The sequence below is a fragment of the Martes martes genome (assembly GCF_963455335.1).
Source record: "Martes martes genome assembly, chromosome: 6".
Classification (NCBI taxonomy): Eukaryota; Metazoa; Chordata; class Mammalia; order Carnivora; family Mustelidae; genus Martes; species Martes martes.
The window spans coordinates 33,894,864-33,913,183 of NC_137893.1; the positions used below are offsets into that span (position 1 = coordinate 33,894,864).

At 39.7% G+C, this 18,320-nt stretch overlaps 1 protein-coding gene across 7 annotated transcripts in view; it reads right to left on the reverse strand.

Moving 5' to 3' along the window:
• The window catches only part of KLHL32 (kelch like family member 32), a gene marked incomplete at both ends in the record, with an annotated part of 191,901 nt that overhangs the window by 80,859 nt on the left and 92,722 nt on the right, over positions 1 to 18,320 (reverse strand). For 5 of the 7 annotated variants that reach the window (XM_080806597.1, XM_080806596.1, XM_080806595.1 and 2 more), the window contains one exon: positions 8,166 to 8,381. The exons of the other annotated variants lie outside the window; for them this stretch is intronic. In XM_080806597.1, coding sequence (XP_080662723.1) covers positions 8,166 to 8,381 — 216 coding nt within the window. The remainder of the gene's footprint in view (positions 1 to 8,165; positions 8,382 to 18,320) is intronic. 7 annotated transcript variants of the gene reach the window in all.

Sequence of the window (18,320 nt, forward strand, 5' to 3'; positions counted from 1 at the left end):
CCTTGGCTACAATTTCTCTTACTGCTTTTACTGGAGTCCTGTTTGTGACTTTCCACAAAGCCGTTCAACAGGTGAAAATGAAAACTGGTAATTTATTAGGAAATGTATACTGCTAGATTATTCATTATCGATAAATAGACCCTCTTTGACGTATGAAAAGACATGTCATGTACTTTGGGTTTCTGTTTTCTTAGGGATCTGATATATTTCAAGAGAATACAGGGCAACCTCCGTTGAACATACACTGTGAAGTGAGTCAATCCCTTGCCCTCTGTGAGCTTTAGTTTCCTGACTTGTTAAAATTTGGGTAATATTTGCTTTCTCAACATTAACAGGCTGAAGAGAAACTCAAATGAAATTATGTATGGAAAAATGTTTTTAAAATATGAAGCTTTCTGGGATTGTAAAGAATAGTTATTGTTGCTATTATTAATGAACTTCTGTGCCTAGCCTCAGGGTTTCTACCTCATATATAGCTTAGAGTTGGGTTTTATTCTTAAATCCCTGATAACCCAGGCAGCAGCAAATATTACTGCAGGCCACCAATGCAGAAATAATATTCTCCAGCCGTCTTTTTCCTTCGCACAGCAGCACCAACAAAGTATCAGTGTGGAAACAACATGAATCACAGTGAAAATTAGAAGCAGAGAACATAAATATGTCATATCTCATAAATCACCTTGTTGTTCTGTTGTGCTCATTAAAAAAAAAAAAAAAAAAAAAGAGGACAAAAACCCCCGATTACCTCATGAGAACAGCAGCACACAAATACAAGTTAGGTCTCCTGTAATTTCTGATAATCACTGCCCCTCACAGCTACTTGACAACGCACAGCTCTAGTGCTGAGGATTAGCTGAAGCAAAGTCCCTCTGAAATGAGTGTGCCATGCATCTTGCAAAGGCGCACAGCCCAGGCAGAGAACAGCAAGGCCACCAGTCAAGCTCCTCTGGAATGTGTCCTCCCTGAGGAGTTAGCTGCCTGTACCTCAGGACAAATGACTAAATACACCTCTGGAAGCTTGGTGCACCCAGCCCTGAACTAGCAGTGCTGCTCAGTGTCCAGCTGGGGGCCCTCGGAGGATAAAACCTCCTCCCGGCACAGCACTATTTGGGATGCGAAGGAGCCGCGGTTTGTTCTCATCCCTAACACCTGTAAGAAGGAAGGGGAAATATCCTCCTTACATTTGGAGTAAAGACCGTATGTAGCAGGGAGGGAATGCCAGATGTCTCAGGAAGAAAATCGAGAAAGGGTACACGTTTAATTAGGTTAAGGAAAGGGAAGTAAAACAATAAAGTGGGATACCATGAAGATACCCAGAAAGTACCTATCTGAAAAAAAAGTAATGCCCCACGAGTATATGACATTGAATTGAGGAAGGGTGGGAATATAAGGAAAGATTATCGTCTTGTCTGGGGATAAGAGTTTTCAGACCACGGCATTATTCCAATTCTAGTTACCAAGGTCCAAGTGTTAAAAATGAGAATGCTACTCACAGAATTTTCTGATTAAATGACCACCCACAGTCTGATTTCTTTGAGGTTTGCACTGCACGACACTAACTGACAGAGGTTTGCAAAGCAGTTTAGCGGGTAGGGACAATGAACAAGAATTAACAATGAAGAAAACAGTGAGGAAAAGGGAAAGGGATGCTATGTCGTGTTGAAATGCCCAAACAAAAGCATTTCGTTTTCCAATGTACCCAGATCATGTCAACAAGCCCCAAATTAGCACGTTATTCGGCACAGGTCAGTCCCCACTGGGAAGGAATCAAGCATGGCGGGAAAGAGTAGCAGGTGGGAAGCTTCACATCAAGACTGTAAGAGCCATGAAAGCAGGGCCACTTCAGTCCTTTCCACTCTGACTGCCCAGAACCCACCACAGAGCAGGCAAAAGTAGGACTCAGTAGCACACGATCGGGCGGGGCAGTCACTCAATAGTATTTGAAATAAATGAAGGGAGGAATGAAGAGCGTGCCACAGAGCCGGGTCAGAACCAACAACACGGCACAGACATGGGGCAGGCAGGCTTGGCCACTATCCTTTCAATCTCTGGGAAACACAACAGAAAACACGAATGATCCAGCCCTTCCAAAATTCTTTTAAAATTACAGGAGGGACGCCTGGGTGGCTCAGTTGGTGAAGCATCTGCCCGTGACTCAGGTCATGATCCCAGGGTCCTGGAATCGAGCCCCACATCAGGCTCCCTGCTCAGCCGGGAGTCTGCTCCTCCCTATGCCTCTTTCCCTCCCCCTGCTTGTGTTCTCGATTGCTCTCTCTCTGACAAATAAATAAATAAAATCTTAAAAAAAAAAAAAGGGGGGGGGGCGTCTGGGTAGCTCAGTGGGTTAAAGCCTCTGCCTTCGGCTCAGGTCATGGTCTCAGGGTCCTGGGATCGAGCCCCACATCGGGCTCCCTGCTCAGCAGGGAGGCTGCTTCTCCCTCTCTCTCTGCCTGCCTCTCTGCCTACATGTGATCTCTCTCTCTCTCTCTCTCTCTCTGTCAAATAAATAAATTTAAAAAAATATTTTAAAAAAAAGCCACAGAGTTAATTTGATACACCTCCCAAGTACTTTTGAGTTTCTGCTCTGAATTTAGAAGCTATGGACCAAAGTAGGAAGGGCCCAAGATAAGAAGATATGAACTTGATCTCTAGCTTTGTTACTTCCGTTTTTCCATGTGCACCCCAGGACAACAAAGCAATGATAAATGCAGAAGCATTCTTGAAACTGTGATACGATATGCAAATACGAAGTATTACGGCAGTACTGTTTAACACAGAGCACTGTTCAAAGTCCTTGCTTCTCCCTGGCCAGAAGTACATTTGGGTCCATTTATAAAGTAGGAGAAAAAAGATGAAAGCTGTGTATATCACTAGTGTCTCTACTTTCTCACCATAAAGGGATAGTCGCTTTTTGTTTGGGCTCACCTTCTGGGACTCCTTCTAAATCAAACTGTAAGTGGGTGGTTTTGTGGTATAGATAAAAGCCTGCAAGGGGCTTGTCAAAAACACACGGCAACTGAGGTTGTTGACTACTCTAAACAATGTGTGACTGGTGTCTCTAGAGATATAAAGTAAATGTGTTACTAACAGTATGACTTGTGGAACCAAATTTCCAACAAAAATGTAAGGAAAAATGCAGTTCTAAAAGGCTAAACTCAGGGGCACCTGGGTGGCTCAGTCGCTTAAGCAGCCGACTCTTGATCTCAGCTCAGGTCTCGATCTCAGGGTTGTGAGTTCGAGCCTTGTGTTGGGCTCCGTGCTGGGTATGGAGCCTACTTCAAAAATAAATAAGTAAATAAAAATTTAAAGAAATAAGATAAAAGGCCAAATTCATTTTGTATACCAATTCCTAGAATAAACACAGCCCAGTGTAGGAATAGTAGGATGTATTCTTATCCATTTGATACATTTTAATACTCAACACATTTTAATGTGAAAACTCCACATTATTGTTTTTATTTATTATTTATAGAGAGCAAGAGACCAAGGCAGTGTTCAATGCAAACATACAGGTACAACCTCTGCCTCTGGGGACACACAGTCAAAGACAAATGTAAATATGATTACCCCCAACCCCAAATCAGGGGACTCATCCCTCTTGCCATTCTAAAGTAGAACATGACCTGGGTAAAGGAGACTGTCCCTGCTGAGATCTGATCCCATTTAACATCGGTGATGTGACCACTGAATTATCTGGTTAAAATACAAAAAGAGAGGCCCTCAACCCAAGGTTAATAATGACAGAAAGCATTGATGTATATATCGTTCTTATAGTAAGTCCTCCTCATTAAAAAGAGTAATCGGTAAATAAATTAATAATTGAGAAAAAAACAAAGTTCTCCACATTCAGAGATAAAACTAAACTAAATCTCTCTAACCCAATAGTAGAATATTTCTGGAAAGCTTTTTACCCCAGGATCTAGCTTCTAACACCATACCTAGAACATAATAGGTGCTCAAGAAACAGTCACTTTTATTTCCATCAACTATCTTTATCCATTTTAAAATATCCTTCTCGTTTCAGAGATGAAATAATAATCCAGAGAACTGAACTCATGGTTTAAAATCAGAGGCACCTGGGTGGCTCAGTCAGTTAAGTGTCCGAATTTTGATTTCTGCTCAGGTCATGATCTCAGGGTTGTGAGACAAAGTCCCGTGTTGGGCTCTGCACACAGCACAGAGTCTGCTTGAGTTTCTCTCTCCCTCTCCTTCTGCTATTCCCCCCATTTTCTCTTTTAATCTCTCTAAAAATAAATAAATAAATAGATAAATAATTTTTTTAAAAATCATAAGATTCCTTCTTATTTGGGGTGAGGCATGGGAGAGAAAAACCAAGTTAAAAAACATATACTTGGCCTTCCACACTCCAGCATGGTTTTGGGCATTTCCTAGGTGCTGACAAATAGTGATGGATGGAGAACCACATCTTCTCTGTGTGCTAACAAATGCAAGAATTTACATCATACTTGGTCTTTTTCCACTCCCATGAAAAGTGATCTCTGAGCCTTCATTCAGGTAAAAGAGAATCCAGGGTAGAAGAGGCAGAGAATGCATTTTCCTCAGGAAAAAACTGGATTAGCCAAACTTCCTATGAAAATGAAAACAGACCCCATACAGGGGAGTGGTATGGAATGGTTTCATATTTCACTCAAGTTTTATAGCAGGACCCCAGATCAGAAGTCTGAAACTCTATGTTAAATCTAACAGGAAAAATTTAACAAGACCCTACTGAAACAAAGTCCTATGTTAGAGCTAAGACCCAAAAGCCAAATAAAACTGGTGGAGATTTGCCAGGTCACGAATGTATGTGACCTCATGCCCACGTTTCCTCTCCAGCTGATTTGCTCATTTTTAGTCTCCTGTTTCTTTGAGCCCCATAACAAATTTGGTGTCTTTCATCTGGAACCTAGAAATCGCTGGCCTTGAAGCATCAAACTAAATTGCTAAGCTGAATTGGACTGAATTTTTTAAAAAAGCATTTTTCTGAGGGGACTTCTGTGCCCTTATACATTAACGTGTGTATACAGTGCAAGTCTATGTTACCCTATGAATGTAAAGAGAAGTTACCTAACAGGCCAAGTAGTTTCAGGCCAAGGAAGGAAGGAAAAAACCGTTTATGGGGATGAAGAAGCCCTCTGTGAGAGAAGAGGCTTAAAGTTTAAAAAGGTCAGATGGGGGAGAAAAAAAAAGAACAGATATAAGGCGTAGTCTTGGGGGATTCCACACACAGAATGGTTATCACAGCCTGCAGCACATTTTATCAGGAAAGGAAGTGGATAAGGGACAGCAGGAGAAAGTAAGAAAGAGTTTGTTCAGTGAGGATAATTGAAAGGTTCTTATGACATCTTCAGAGACAGACTGCATGAAATCTGGTAAATAATGAAAATGAGACCTTTTACCAAAAGAAAGGGGAGGTCCCAGATTATATTATCAGTTGACAGTGGAAGAAGCATATGTGTAAAACATGTGTGCACGTGTGTGTGCGTGTGTGTGTGCGTGTGTGCGCGTGTGTGTGTGCGTGTGTTTACTGGGCTCTTGCCTTAAGTTATTAGTTGCACATATTAATCAAAGAGCACTCTCCATCCGCTTCTCTATTACCTGTCCTACTTTGTGTCAATTTCCTTTCTCCTCTCCCATCCCTTGCTTCACTGTTCTTTAAGACATGGGATGGGGATTTGTCAAAGTCAATGAGCACTTTATTACAGTGAGAACGTTCCGTAATGAACAATTCAGCAATTTAATGAGATTCTGTAGATCTGTCTCCAGCCTGTCCATCAAGATTCACTCCTATAAAGCACCCTGACACTAATCCTCTGGCATACCCAATCTTCACCCTGGGCTGAATATTAGATTCTTCCATGGTATATTGCATTACTAGTATAACCTCAGCAAAAATGATGAACTTAACTATACTTGAGGCAATATAGCTGGTCTGATTTAATTTTTCTCTATTGGGTTGAGTATGAGGGAATTACTTATTTACTAAGATAAAGCAAAAACAGTTTCTTATTGCCTGATGAATGCCTAAATTGATCATATTTATGTGAGTCTTGTAATTCTTTCTTGAGGACCAAGTACAAAAAAGATATTGCCTGCAGCAGAAAGCAGTTTTTAAAATTCTACATGATAATATTGGTAACCTTTAGAGAGGCAATTATGATAACTCTTAAGTGGACAGTATGGAATTTTTTTTGGATACTCAGACATTTGCATATTACGTCTCTGGCAGTCCCTTCAACCATGCCACTAAAAGAGATAGAAGCCACAAGGATGACTGGCTCAGATCTCAATTCAGTTAGAAATAATTAAGTGCAGCACTCATTCCAAGTCTTTCTTTTTCCCTTTGGGAAGTGAAGAAAAATTTGGCAATCTCCCATTTTGAATTGACCAGAAAATGTTGATGATTTGCCTTTATAGGGGAGAACCACGGGTAATTAAAATTCATAACAAAAACTCACCCTGGGGCACCTGGGTGGCTCAGTGGGTGAAGCCTCTACCTTCGGCTCCGGCCATGACCTCAGGGTCCTGGAATTAAGACCCGCATTGGGCTCTCTGCTCAGCAGGGAGCCAGCAGCTTCCCTGCTTCCCCTTCTCTCTCTGCCTGCTGCTCTGCCTACTTGTGATCTCTCTCTCTCTCTCTCTCTCTCTGTCAAATAAATAAATAAAATCTTTACAAAAAAAACAAAACAACAACTCATCCTCACCAACTTTTGACCTCTGCCTGAATAAACATTATCAGAAATACCTAAGAAACAGAATAAAAGTATGGCTTATTCTTTCTCCTTACATTTTCTTTGTCAAGACAGCACGGAATACCAGAGAGATGAGGGCAGGTGTCTGCAGACATGATCTGTAGGCTAGCTCTGCTCTGTAACCCTCAGGAAGGCACTGAAACCCCATTCTGCTCATCTGGAACACGGAGTGGTAACAACTATCCTTCAAGCCCACTGTGACGATAAGTCAACAAGAAGAGTCTGGGTCCTGGAAGGCCCTCACAGCACCATAGCTCTTATCCTCAGTGGGGGAGCAACAGTAAAGAAGGAAGTTGCTGATTAATGTAATGCAAAGAGAGAAATAAGGGAGAGAAAGACATCAGGAAAACTACCAGTGAGTAGAGTCAGGTGATGGATAATTAACAGCTACCTCTGGCTGTCCTGGCCAGAGTTAGAGTACTCTCCATATGTCATTTGCTAAAATACCAGGAATTTAGTGTCCAATCAGCTAACCGATAGATGACTTTGTATTTTCTCTTGTATTCTGTATATAAATAGCATGAACATGTATATTAAAAAAGTATATAAATAAAATGTATATTTTATTTGTTTTTCTCTCATGTATTCCATCTATAAATAAATTGATCCTGAAAACTTAAAGGTACAACACGATGGCGAGCCAGTGTTCAGAGAGTGAGGTGGGCGATGTAAAACGAAAGGGGTAAGATGGGCTCTGACTGTTTCCCAAAGACACCAGGTGGATTGTTCAAGTAAAGCCAGTGGGGATGAGCAGAAAAGGACTTAAACTGAGTAATCAACTCGAAAACACAAAACATCCTCCATCCCCTAGACAAAGGATGTTTGGAAAGAATGCTACGTCAGGAGAAAGGCAGGGTTTAGGAAAATGGCAATGAATGCAGAATGAACTAAAGGGGGATATTTTTCCACTGCAGTGCAAGAAGAGCTTCATTTCACTTAAGGTCCCAGCTGCTCTCAGCTGCAACAAAGAAATGGTTCTGAATTGTTTACAGGAAAGCCCAGAATCTATTCTGTTTCCATTGGTCTTAAATATGCATATATGGCACTTGACAATCCGATTTTCTCATATTCAGTTTAAGAAACTATCTTCACTGGGAGAAAAGAAATTCTTGACTCTTTCTGATGTAACCCCCCCACCCCCACCCCCGCCTTAGGTTTTTGGGAAGCCCCAGTGAGCGTCTGAGAAACCACACCTCTGACAGCTCGAGTTAAGCTGAGCAGGGGCTGAGACCTCTGAGCCCTGAGGGCTGGTGTTCTCCAATCACTTGCCCACCAAGGGAGCATGACTTCTGCCTTTGACCCTGAGGAGAACCGAACCAGACAAAACAGTTATCATTGTTCCTCAACTGTTCAACTTTTAACCATTCCGTGCCTTTTCCCTGCCAAAAGCAGACCCACGCAGAGCGCCCTTACCTGCCAGATCTGCGCTTCACTCAGGGAGGTCAGGCGGTCGCTCTTCAGAACCTCCTGGAGCAGACAATAAGGAAGCGTTAGAACGTCTTCGGGGCGACTCTTCAGGAGCTCAGAGAGATGTTTCACTAAGAAATCGATCACTGCCTTCTCCAGCAAAGTGAGGTTAAAGAGGTCAGCAAGTCTGTACAGATCCAAGTAATTAAAGCTATTTAATTCCTGGGTGCCAAAAAAATAAAAATGGGGGGAAAAAAAGATCTCTTAGAAATTAATCCAAGAAAGAGCAGGCAAGAAATTCAGACTGATTCACTAAGGTTTTATGACAGGAGTGGGGGAAATAGGACTCCACTGATAATGTTAAAAAAAAAAAAAAAAAAAAAAAGCCTTTAACTCTGACTTTGGGAGAGAACTGCATGTTCTAGAATTCATCATTTCTCCTTACTTTGTCCCTCTTAAAACCCATATATTTAAAGACATCTTTTTTTAAAAGATTTTTTAATTTATTTTTGAGAGAGGGAGCAAGAGAGAGCATGAGAGCACATATGGGGGGAGGGGGAGAGGGAGAGAGAGAAGCAGACTCCCCGCTGAGCAAGGAGCCCCATGCTGAACTTGATCCCAGGACTGTAGGATCATGACCTGAGCCGAAGGCAGGCGCTTAAGCAACTGAGCCACCCAGGAGCCCTAAAGAGGTCTTAATAAAGGGGTTGAAAGGAGTTTCTGGCTTCACTGACTGAAATGTTACTTTGCAAGAAATATCTTACCAATGAAGAAAATTGATTTTTTTACTCTTTCTGTATTTCACAGCTCTCAGGCGAGAAGTTCGCTCGACTACAGAGAATGTGCGTGCAGGTAAAGTAGGAGTTGTGATTTGATGACACAAACTCCAGAAGACAGATGGACCCTTCTTTTTCCAAAACTTCAAATGAAGTATGTCTTCGAGTAAAAACAACCCATCCTGACTTAATGAAATTAAAACACAGATTTTTTACACATAAGGTCTCAGGAAATGAAGGAATCTCTCAGAAAAGATTCCTGTCCTGAATAATTCTATATGGAACCTACCTAAGATGAACAATTTATAATTATTTTTTATTTTTTGTTAGCCTCAAATGTTCAGACAACCAATAACAATATTTCCTTCTTATTCAAGGAGTTCCTGTAGCAATGCTTATTTGGGGGGGATTTTCCTTGTCCCTACCACTTCTCAAGTTCATAGCCATGGCTCTAAAATAATGCCCCCTGAGAGCCGTGACGCCCGTGGAAACTTTCTTTAACTCTGCAAGAATCACAGTGGGCACACAGGCTTGATGATAGCAAACTTATTTCAAGTAGAATAAATGTCCTGTTTCCCCCCATTTCTAACTTGAAAATTTGAATATGTGAGCAGTATTTTCCACCAGCTTAAGAAATGCAGAATACCATCAGATAGCTATTTCACTCCACTGAGCTATTTAAGTAATTTTCAACATATTTTCCCCTTTTCTAGTCATCCAGGAGTATTAAGAACACTTTCTAAAATATTTATATTCTATTTGAATGTTTTTGTTTCCAGAATATTTGTAAGTTTAAAGGGCTGCATTCTAAATCCGTGCTGTCCAGCATGGTAGCCCCTAGCCTCAAGTGGCTCCCGAGCACTTAAAATATGGCTAGTCTGATTTGAGAGGTGCTCCAAGTGTTAAAGTACCCCAAATGCCAGGAAGAAGAGAAGCAGAATGTAAAATACCTCATTAATAATTTTATATTGATTATATGTTAAAATGATACTCTTCTGGATACAGTAGATTAACTATGTCATTATAATTAATTTCCCCCGTTTCTTTTTACTTTTTTTTAATGAAACTACTAAAAAAATTTAGAATGACGTATGTGGCTCCCATTGTGTTTCTACAGGACAGTGCTGTTCTCCAGAATAAAATGTTAATAAAGAAATTGTAAAAACAGCTCTTTGAGTAACAGCTGCATCATCATCACGGCTACCTGATTTTTTTTTTTTTTTTTTTTTACTTTAGATTCCATTTCTTGGGAGGGGAGATGACACTTTAATTATATTCTAACAGGAGTCAAGCCAGATGACTACAGGAATCAGCATAAGATTCTGGCTCCTCATGGCTCTATTTGCCAACACAACTGAAAAGGAATAAATGCTTAGCTTTAAAATGAAATTTACTACAGATGACCACTAAAATCCATTGCAACTCAAGTATCTAAGAGTCCACTCACTGCCATTCAATCAATATATCCTGGCTTTCCATTCAGCAGATTTTACCAAAGGAATACTGAAGATTTTTAACTCTAGCACCAATTATTTCAAATAATGCTTAAATTATTCTCCAAATCTTACATTTTAGGATTGGTAAATTTTATTCTGGGAGTAAAGAACATGCCACCCTTGTTTCCATAAAGGACTTTAGGACCAACTCCTAGGAATGAATGTTCTTTCTGGTCAGTACATCTATGAAGCAAGTTTAATTGCTCAGGGTCCTGAATATAACTTTGGCGTCCCGGTAAATCACTCTGCAGGCCCCCAGAGGCATGCTGGGCAAAGTCAAGGTGGTGTCAGTGCCTTTCAAATACCCCAGGCACATGTCCAAGGCATGGCTCAAAGTCCCAGCAGCACGGCATGGAGGTAACTTAGCATGTGCAGAAGCAGAAACAGCTAAGCTCGGCAAAGTTAAAGGTGGACAGGTGAAGCCCAGCAAAAATGTTCTTGTCCCCAGTTGTTCTCCTGCCAAGAAGTATATATAACTACAAATTTGGGAATGAATTACGTAGAAGCAATCAAATATTCTTTATCAAGCATCTTTATTTCCTTGTAGAGAGATACTGGGTTTCTTCTGATTAGATGCCTTCAGCTTAAAAGTAGGCTGGTTCAGAACTATGGAGAACCAGAGAATTAATTTACCTTAATTTTGCTTCTTTTCTGTTGCATTTCTTTTGAAGGTAGTCAATGAATGCCTGCTTCCCCAGTCCTGAAATGTTTTCATTTCCTAAGGGTCTAATTTTACATAACCCCCAAATGCAAACTAACAAATATTTCATATTAGTAGAGAACTAAGAAACTAACTGGACAAGTGTCAGTGTCTGTCTGAACAGCAAAAGGGAAATGAACTGAGACATATATTCCTTTACAAGAGAAACATCAGTTAAAAGTTTACTCCCTATCTTTACCTTCTCATTTCTCTTCTCTTCTACTTAAAAACACAATTTCCCAGGTACGTGGGTGGCTCAGTCAGTTGAGTGTCTGATGCTTGGTTTGGGCTCCGGTCATGATCTCAGGGTCGTGAGACTGAGCCCGGAAATGGGTGTGGAGCCTGCTTAAGATTCTCTCTCTTCCTGTCCCTCTGCCCCTCCCTCCTCTATAAAAATAAATAAAATCTGAAAACAAACAAACAAACCATAATTTCCCCAAATCTCCAGTGCTTTCTATACATGTCAAAGGTTTCCACTCCCTTTGCCATGCATACTTAGCTACTCAGTAGTTTAAACTGTATAAAGTAGGAAGATCAGGAAAAAAAGATAAACCATCTTCAGTGAGGTCATGATGCTACAACATGCATTCCTCTTGTTGGCGCTTTGTGAGCTTTAAGCAATATCATCATTTCTTGTGCTTTTGGCTAAGACTTTGTGCAAGCAAAATAATACCAATAATGCTGCTTTTAGAGATTCTCATAAATCTGATGTGGGGAGGTGGGAAGCAATGGTTAAATTAAATTACATTAAATGAAAAAAAAAAAAAAAAGAAAAAAATGGGGCACCTGGGTGGCTCAGTGGGTTAAAGCCTCTGCCTCCAGCTCAGGTCATGATCCCAGGGTCCTGGGATCGAGCCCCACATCAGGCTCTCTGCTCAGCAGGGAGCCCTCTTCCCTCTCTCTCTGCCTGCCTCTCTGTCTGCTTGTGATCTCTGTCTGTCAAATAAATAAATAAAATCTTTAAAAAAATTACATTAAATGCCCACCTATAATACTGTGCATGGAAGAAAATAATCACTGTTACATAAATAGTGCCATTATGTTTCCAGTTATAAAAAGTAATAAATGTTTATTCCATAAATTCAGGAAAAGTATGGAAAAGAAAACAAAAACCATTCATATATTACCATGCAGAGATAATCACTATTAATGTTTTCATATACATATTCTAGATCTTTTTTCAAAAAGTCTTTTTTATATCAGAGAAAAGGAAAGAATAATTGTATTCAGGGGCAGAAAAAAATCAGCAGCAGCCAGAGGCACTTGGAGGTAACCCACACTGGTGAAGAGCAAAGGCCATGCATACAATCAAGTCAACCTGGTTCAATTCCAACCCTAACACTTACCATTGTCCATGTCTTTGCTCAATCAGTGAACCTCCCATTGTTCCTCAGTTACAAAATGGAAATTTCAACCAGCTCACAGGGTTATCATGGGGATAATGAATAAAAAGCTCTCACCACGCACAACTTGACACATGAAAAGTAGACACTGGACTTGGTAGGCAAGGAATAATAAAGTATATTTGAGCATTGCTGTTTGGCATCCATAAACCCTGATTCAACACTGATGCAAGGAGGTCAAAATGAAGAATGTGGTCCCCTTTAGATATCAAAGTAATAAATAACCTATACCATTAAGTGAGGGAAAAGAAGGATGGCCAAAACAAAAAACATACAGTTGAGTTGTAAACTGATCATATGTTAATGACTTCCTTGTCTATAAAAGCAGTCCATACCTCTCTCAGCTCTGAATTCATTTTTCCAACTACCTGTAAGAGGACATCTTCTCTTGGATATTCTACAGTATGGAATGGATGAAGATGTGGTTGGATGACCACAACCAACCATGCACATCAGGAACTCAAAACGTGACCCATATTCCTCCCTCATAACCAGTCATTCACCAAATCCTGTTTGCTCTTCCTCTTTAGCAGTTCTTACTCTGTCCCTCATCATCTCCTATCCAGACTTCCTACAGCAGGGTCCTAAATTTCTACCTCCAGTATCAAATTCTCAAACCTCTCTTTTTATGAGAATCTGACCATATTGATCATCTGTTAAAAACCCACTAACAAGGCCTCCCTCAAGAAACAAGAAAAACCTCAAATAAATAATCTAATCTTACACCTAAAGAAGCTAAAAAATAAAAAAACCCAAGGTTAGGAGAAGTAAGGAAATAATAAATATTGAAGCAGAAATAAATGAAATAGAGATGAAAAAAATTTAAAAAGATCAATGAAACCAGAAGCTGGTTATTTGTAAAGATAATTAATACTAATAAACCTATACTCAGATTCATCAAGAAAAAAAAAGAGAGGACAAAATAAATGAGGAAGAAAAGAGATATAACAACTGACACCATAGAAATATAAAGAATTATAAGAGTCTATTACAAAAAATTTATACACTAACAAATTGGACAAACTAAAAAGAAATGGATAAATTCCTGGAAACATATAATCTTTCAAAACTCAGTCAGGAAGTAATAGAAACTCTCAACACACCAATTACTAGTAAAGAAATTGAATTGGTAATCAATAACTCACAAAAAAACAAAAGTCTAGGACCAGACAGCTTCACAGAGAAATTCCACCAAACATTTATTTATTTATTTTTAATATTTTATTTATTTATTTGTCAGAGAGAGAGAAAACACAGGCACAAGCAGGGGGAGCAGCAGGCAGAGGGAGAAGCAGACTCCCCATTGAGCAAGGAGCCAGATGCAGGAATTGATTCCAGGACACTGGGATCATGACCTGAGCCGAAAGCAGATGCTCAGCTGTCTGAGCCAACCAGGCGTCCTCTACCAAATGTTTAAGGAAGAGTTACTACTACTTTCCATAGACTATTCCAAAAAATGAAAGAGGAAGGAAAGTTTCAAATATATTCTACAAGGCCAGGATTGTCCTGATATGACACTAGAAAAAAAAAGAGAATTACAGGCCAATACCCTAGATGAACAAAAATGCAAAAATCTTCAATGAATATTAGCAAAGCACATTCAACAATGCATTAAAAGGATCATTCACCACAATCAAGTGTGATTTATTCCTGGAATGCAAGGATGGTTCAATATCCACAACTCAATAAACACTATACACCACACATCAACAAAACAAAGGACAAAAATCATAGGATCGTCTCAATAGATAAAGAATAAGTATTTGACATAGTTTTACATTCATTCATGATAAAAACTCAACAAAGCAGGTTTAGAGAGATCATACCTCAACATAATAAAGGCCAAATATGACAAACCCATAGCTAACATCATATATGGTGGTGAAAAATTGAGAGTTTTCTTCTAACATCAGGAGCAAGAGAGGAATGTACAGTCTTTCCACTTTTATTCAACATAATACTGGAAGTTGTAGCCATGGCAACCAGAAAAGAAAAGGAAATAAAAGTCATCCAAATTGGTAATGGATAACTCTGTCACTGTATTTGCAGATAACATGATATCACACATAGAAAGCTTTAAAAATTCCACCACAAAACTATTAGAAGTAACAAATGAAATCAGTGAAATTGCAAAACACAAAATTAATATACAAAAATCAATTGTGTTTCTATGCACTAATAACAAAGTGGCAGAAAGAAAATTAAGAAAACAATTCCATTTCCAATTGTACCAGAAAGAATAAAATACCCAGGAAAAACTTGACCAAGGAGGTGAGAAACCTGTACAACTATAAAACACTGATGAATGAAATCAAAGACAACACCAACAAATGGAAAGACACTCCATGCTCAAGAAATGGAAGAATTAATGTTGTAAAAATGCCCCTACTACCTAAAGCAATCTAACAGATGCAATGAAATCCCTACCGAATACCAACTGTGCTTTCCACAGAACTAGAACAAATAATACTAAAATTTATACAGAACTACAAAGGACTTCAAAAAGCAAAAGCAATCTTAAGAACAAAGCTGGAGGTATCCCAAGCCCAGATTTCAGGATATACTACACAAAGCTATAGCAATCAAAACAGGATAGTACTGGCACAAAAACAGACAGAACACTTAAACAGAATAAAGAGCTCTAAAATAAACTCACACTTATACGATGAATTGATCTATGACAAAGGAGGCAAGAATATACAATGGGGAAAAGACAGTGTCTTCAATAAATAATGTTGGAAAAACTGGACAGCTACATGCAAAAGAATGAAACTGAAACGCTTTCTTACACCATACACAGAAGCAAACTCAAAATGGATTAAAGATCCAAATCAGAGACATGAAAGCATAAAACTCCTAAAAAGAAAACACAGACATTGGAAAACATAGACAAAGAAAAACATCTGATATTGACCTCAGCAATATTTTTCTAGATATGTCTTGTCAGGCAAAGGAAACAGAAGCAAAAACAAACTGTTGGGATTATGCCAAAATAAAAAGATCTCACACAGTAAAGGAAACCATCAACAAAATGGAAAGGTAACCCACTGAAGAGTAGATATGTGCAAACGATATATGTGATAAGGGGTTAATATCTGAAATATATAAAGAACTTATACAAATGAAAACAAATAAACAAAACCCCTAATAATCTGATTTAAAAATGGGCAGAAGACCTGAAGAGACATTTTCCCAAAAAAGACACACAGATGGCCAACAGTCACAAGAAAAGATGCTCAACATCAATTGTCATCTGGGAAAATGCAAATCAAAACCATTATGAGACATCACCCCACACCAGTTGGAATGGCTACCATCAAAAAGATGAGAAATAACAAGTATTGGCAAGAATGTGGAGAAAAGGGAACACTCATGCACAGCTGGTGGGAATGCAAATTGGTGCAACCACTGTGGAAAACAGTATGGAGGTTCTTCAAAAAATTAAAAAAAGCAATGCCATATGATCCAGTAATCCCACTACTGGGTATTTATTTGCCTCCCCTCAAAAAACCCAGAAGCAGGGCACCTGGGTGGCTCAGTGGGTTAAAGCCTCTGCCTTTGGCTCAGGTCATGATCCCAGGGTCCTGGTATCGAGCCCCACATCAGGCTCTCTGCGGAGCAGGGAGACCACTTCCTCCTCTCTCTCTCTCTCTGCCTGCCTCTCTGCCTACTTGTGATCTCTGTCAAATAAATAAATAAAATCTTTAAAAAAAAAAGATACTAATTTAAAAAGATATATACATCCCTATGTTTACTGTAGCATTATTTACAATATCCAAAATATGGAAACAATCATGAATGGACAAAGAAGATGGGTACACACACACACACACACACACACACACACACACACACACAGAAATATTAGCCATTAAAAAAAAATAAGATCTTGCTATTTGCAGCAACATGAATGACCTAGAGGGTGTTATGCTAAGTGAAACAAGTCCAATAAAGACAAATATCATATGATTTCACTTCTGTGTGGAATCTAAAACCAAAACAAATGAATAAGCAAACAAAAAGCAGAAACAGACCCATAAATACAGAGAATAATCTGATGCTTGCCAGAGCAAAGAGGGTTAAGAGGTTGAGCAAAATGGGCGAAGGGGAGTGGAGGATATAGAACGAGTAAGTCACAGAGATAAAACATACAGCCTAGGGAATACAGTCAATGGTACTGTAACAGTGTTTATGGTGAGAGATGGTGGCTACAACTGTGATAAGCATAGCATACCACATACCTGTTGAATCAGTATGTTGTACACCTGAAACTAATTTAATACCACATGCCAACTATACTTCAATTAAGAAGAAAAAAAGACAGAAACCACTAATGAGTTCCCACTTGCTTATGGTTAGATGTCAGAACTCAGTAACATTGCATGGCCTTCCATGATCTACACCCTGATGATTTCTCAACCTAAAGGGTAATAATCCCACCCACTCTGGCTTGGCTTCAGCCATTTCTATAGGCTACATATTCTCATCACGTACCAGGACTACATCAGGCATTGGCAATATAACGATGAGGAAAAATAGGCAAGTTCCAGGCCTCACAGAGTATGTACTCTGTTGGAAGAGCAAGCCATTGATCAAAAGGTATTACAAATAAATGACAAATTATAATTGAGGTAAAGGCTACACAGGGAAGAATATGGAGCTGAAAATGCCCATAATGGGTGATTTGATATGGAGTGGAAAGTTAGTAAAGGCTTTTCTGAGAAGCCACATGGAGCTGATAGCTAAAAGAAGAGCAGACGTTGGCAAAGGGTGGGGCAGGGAAGTGAATTAACTGTATTTTCTTATTTTCTGTATTCCTGATGCTCTGTCGTTTGGGGTGTCATTGACTAGGGAGAGATTGCCCCTCCCAGGACTAGCCAGTTTCCGAACAGAGGAAGAAATATATGCAGAATTCCTACGGATGAAAGATCATGTTTCCATTGTTCTGCGTGACCATCCTATCTAAATTAGCACACTCCCCTTCCTCTCCCTGTTACCCTCCATCACATTACTCCATTTGATTTTGGTACTCATCACTATCTGTAAATCTTCTGCATTTATTTTCCTAATGCTTAGTTACAATGTATTTGTCCCCCAAGCCCCAAGAAGTATGTTCCATGGGAGGAAGGAACGATTTTATTCACTGGTTTATCCCTGCTGCCTAAAACAGTGCTAGGCACATGGTAGGGGTTCAACACACACTTGCTTAATGAATGAACCCATTTCATTTTTTCAGCTTCCTTGATTCAGGCCAAACTTCCTTCTTTGTGCCTCCATCCCGCCCTCTGCAGATTTCTAACAACCCTTGTCACTCTAAATGCCCTTGGATTACAGATCAGCCTCCCTCTGCGAAATCTAAGCTCTCTGGGCCAAGGACTGCATTGTGTCCCTGGTCTCTCGCAGGGAGCAGGTCCTGAATGCACATGAAACAATGTCCATGAGCTTTTTCTCTTTACCTAAATTTAAGCAAAACAGAACATGCCATGTCTTTCTAACATAGCTTTTCAATTCTGAACATCGTTCAAATCAGCCTATTTTTCATACCTCATTGGCCTCCCTCACTTCCCTTCTGTTTCTGCCCTTCCTACACGTACACACAAAGGCAAAGCCAGTGGTCATTCAGTTTTCCAAGTGGAAAAACGGGTCATATCATGACTGAAGTTGAAAGTGTTAATGGATGAATGCAATGTACCAGCTCTGCTGTGGGGTGGGGTGGGGGGCGGCGGCGGGGGGGGGGAAGAATATATATATATGTGTGTGTGTGTGTGTGTGTGTGTGTGTAGCAA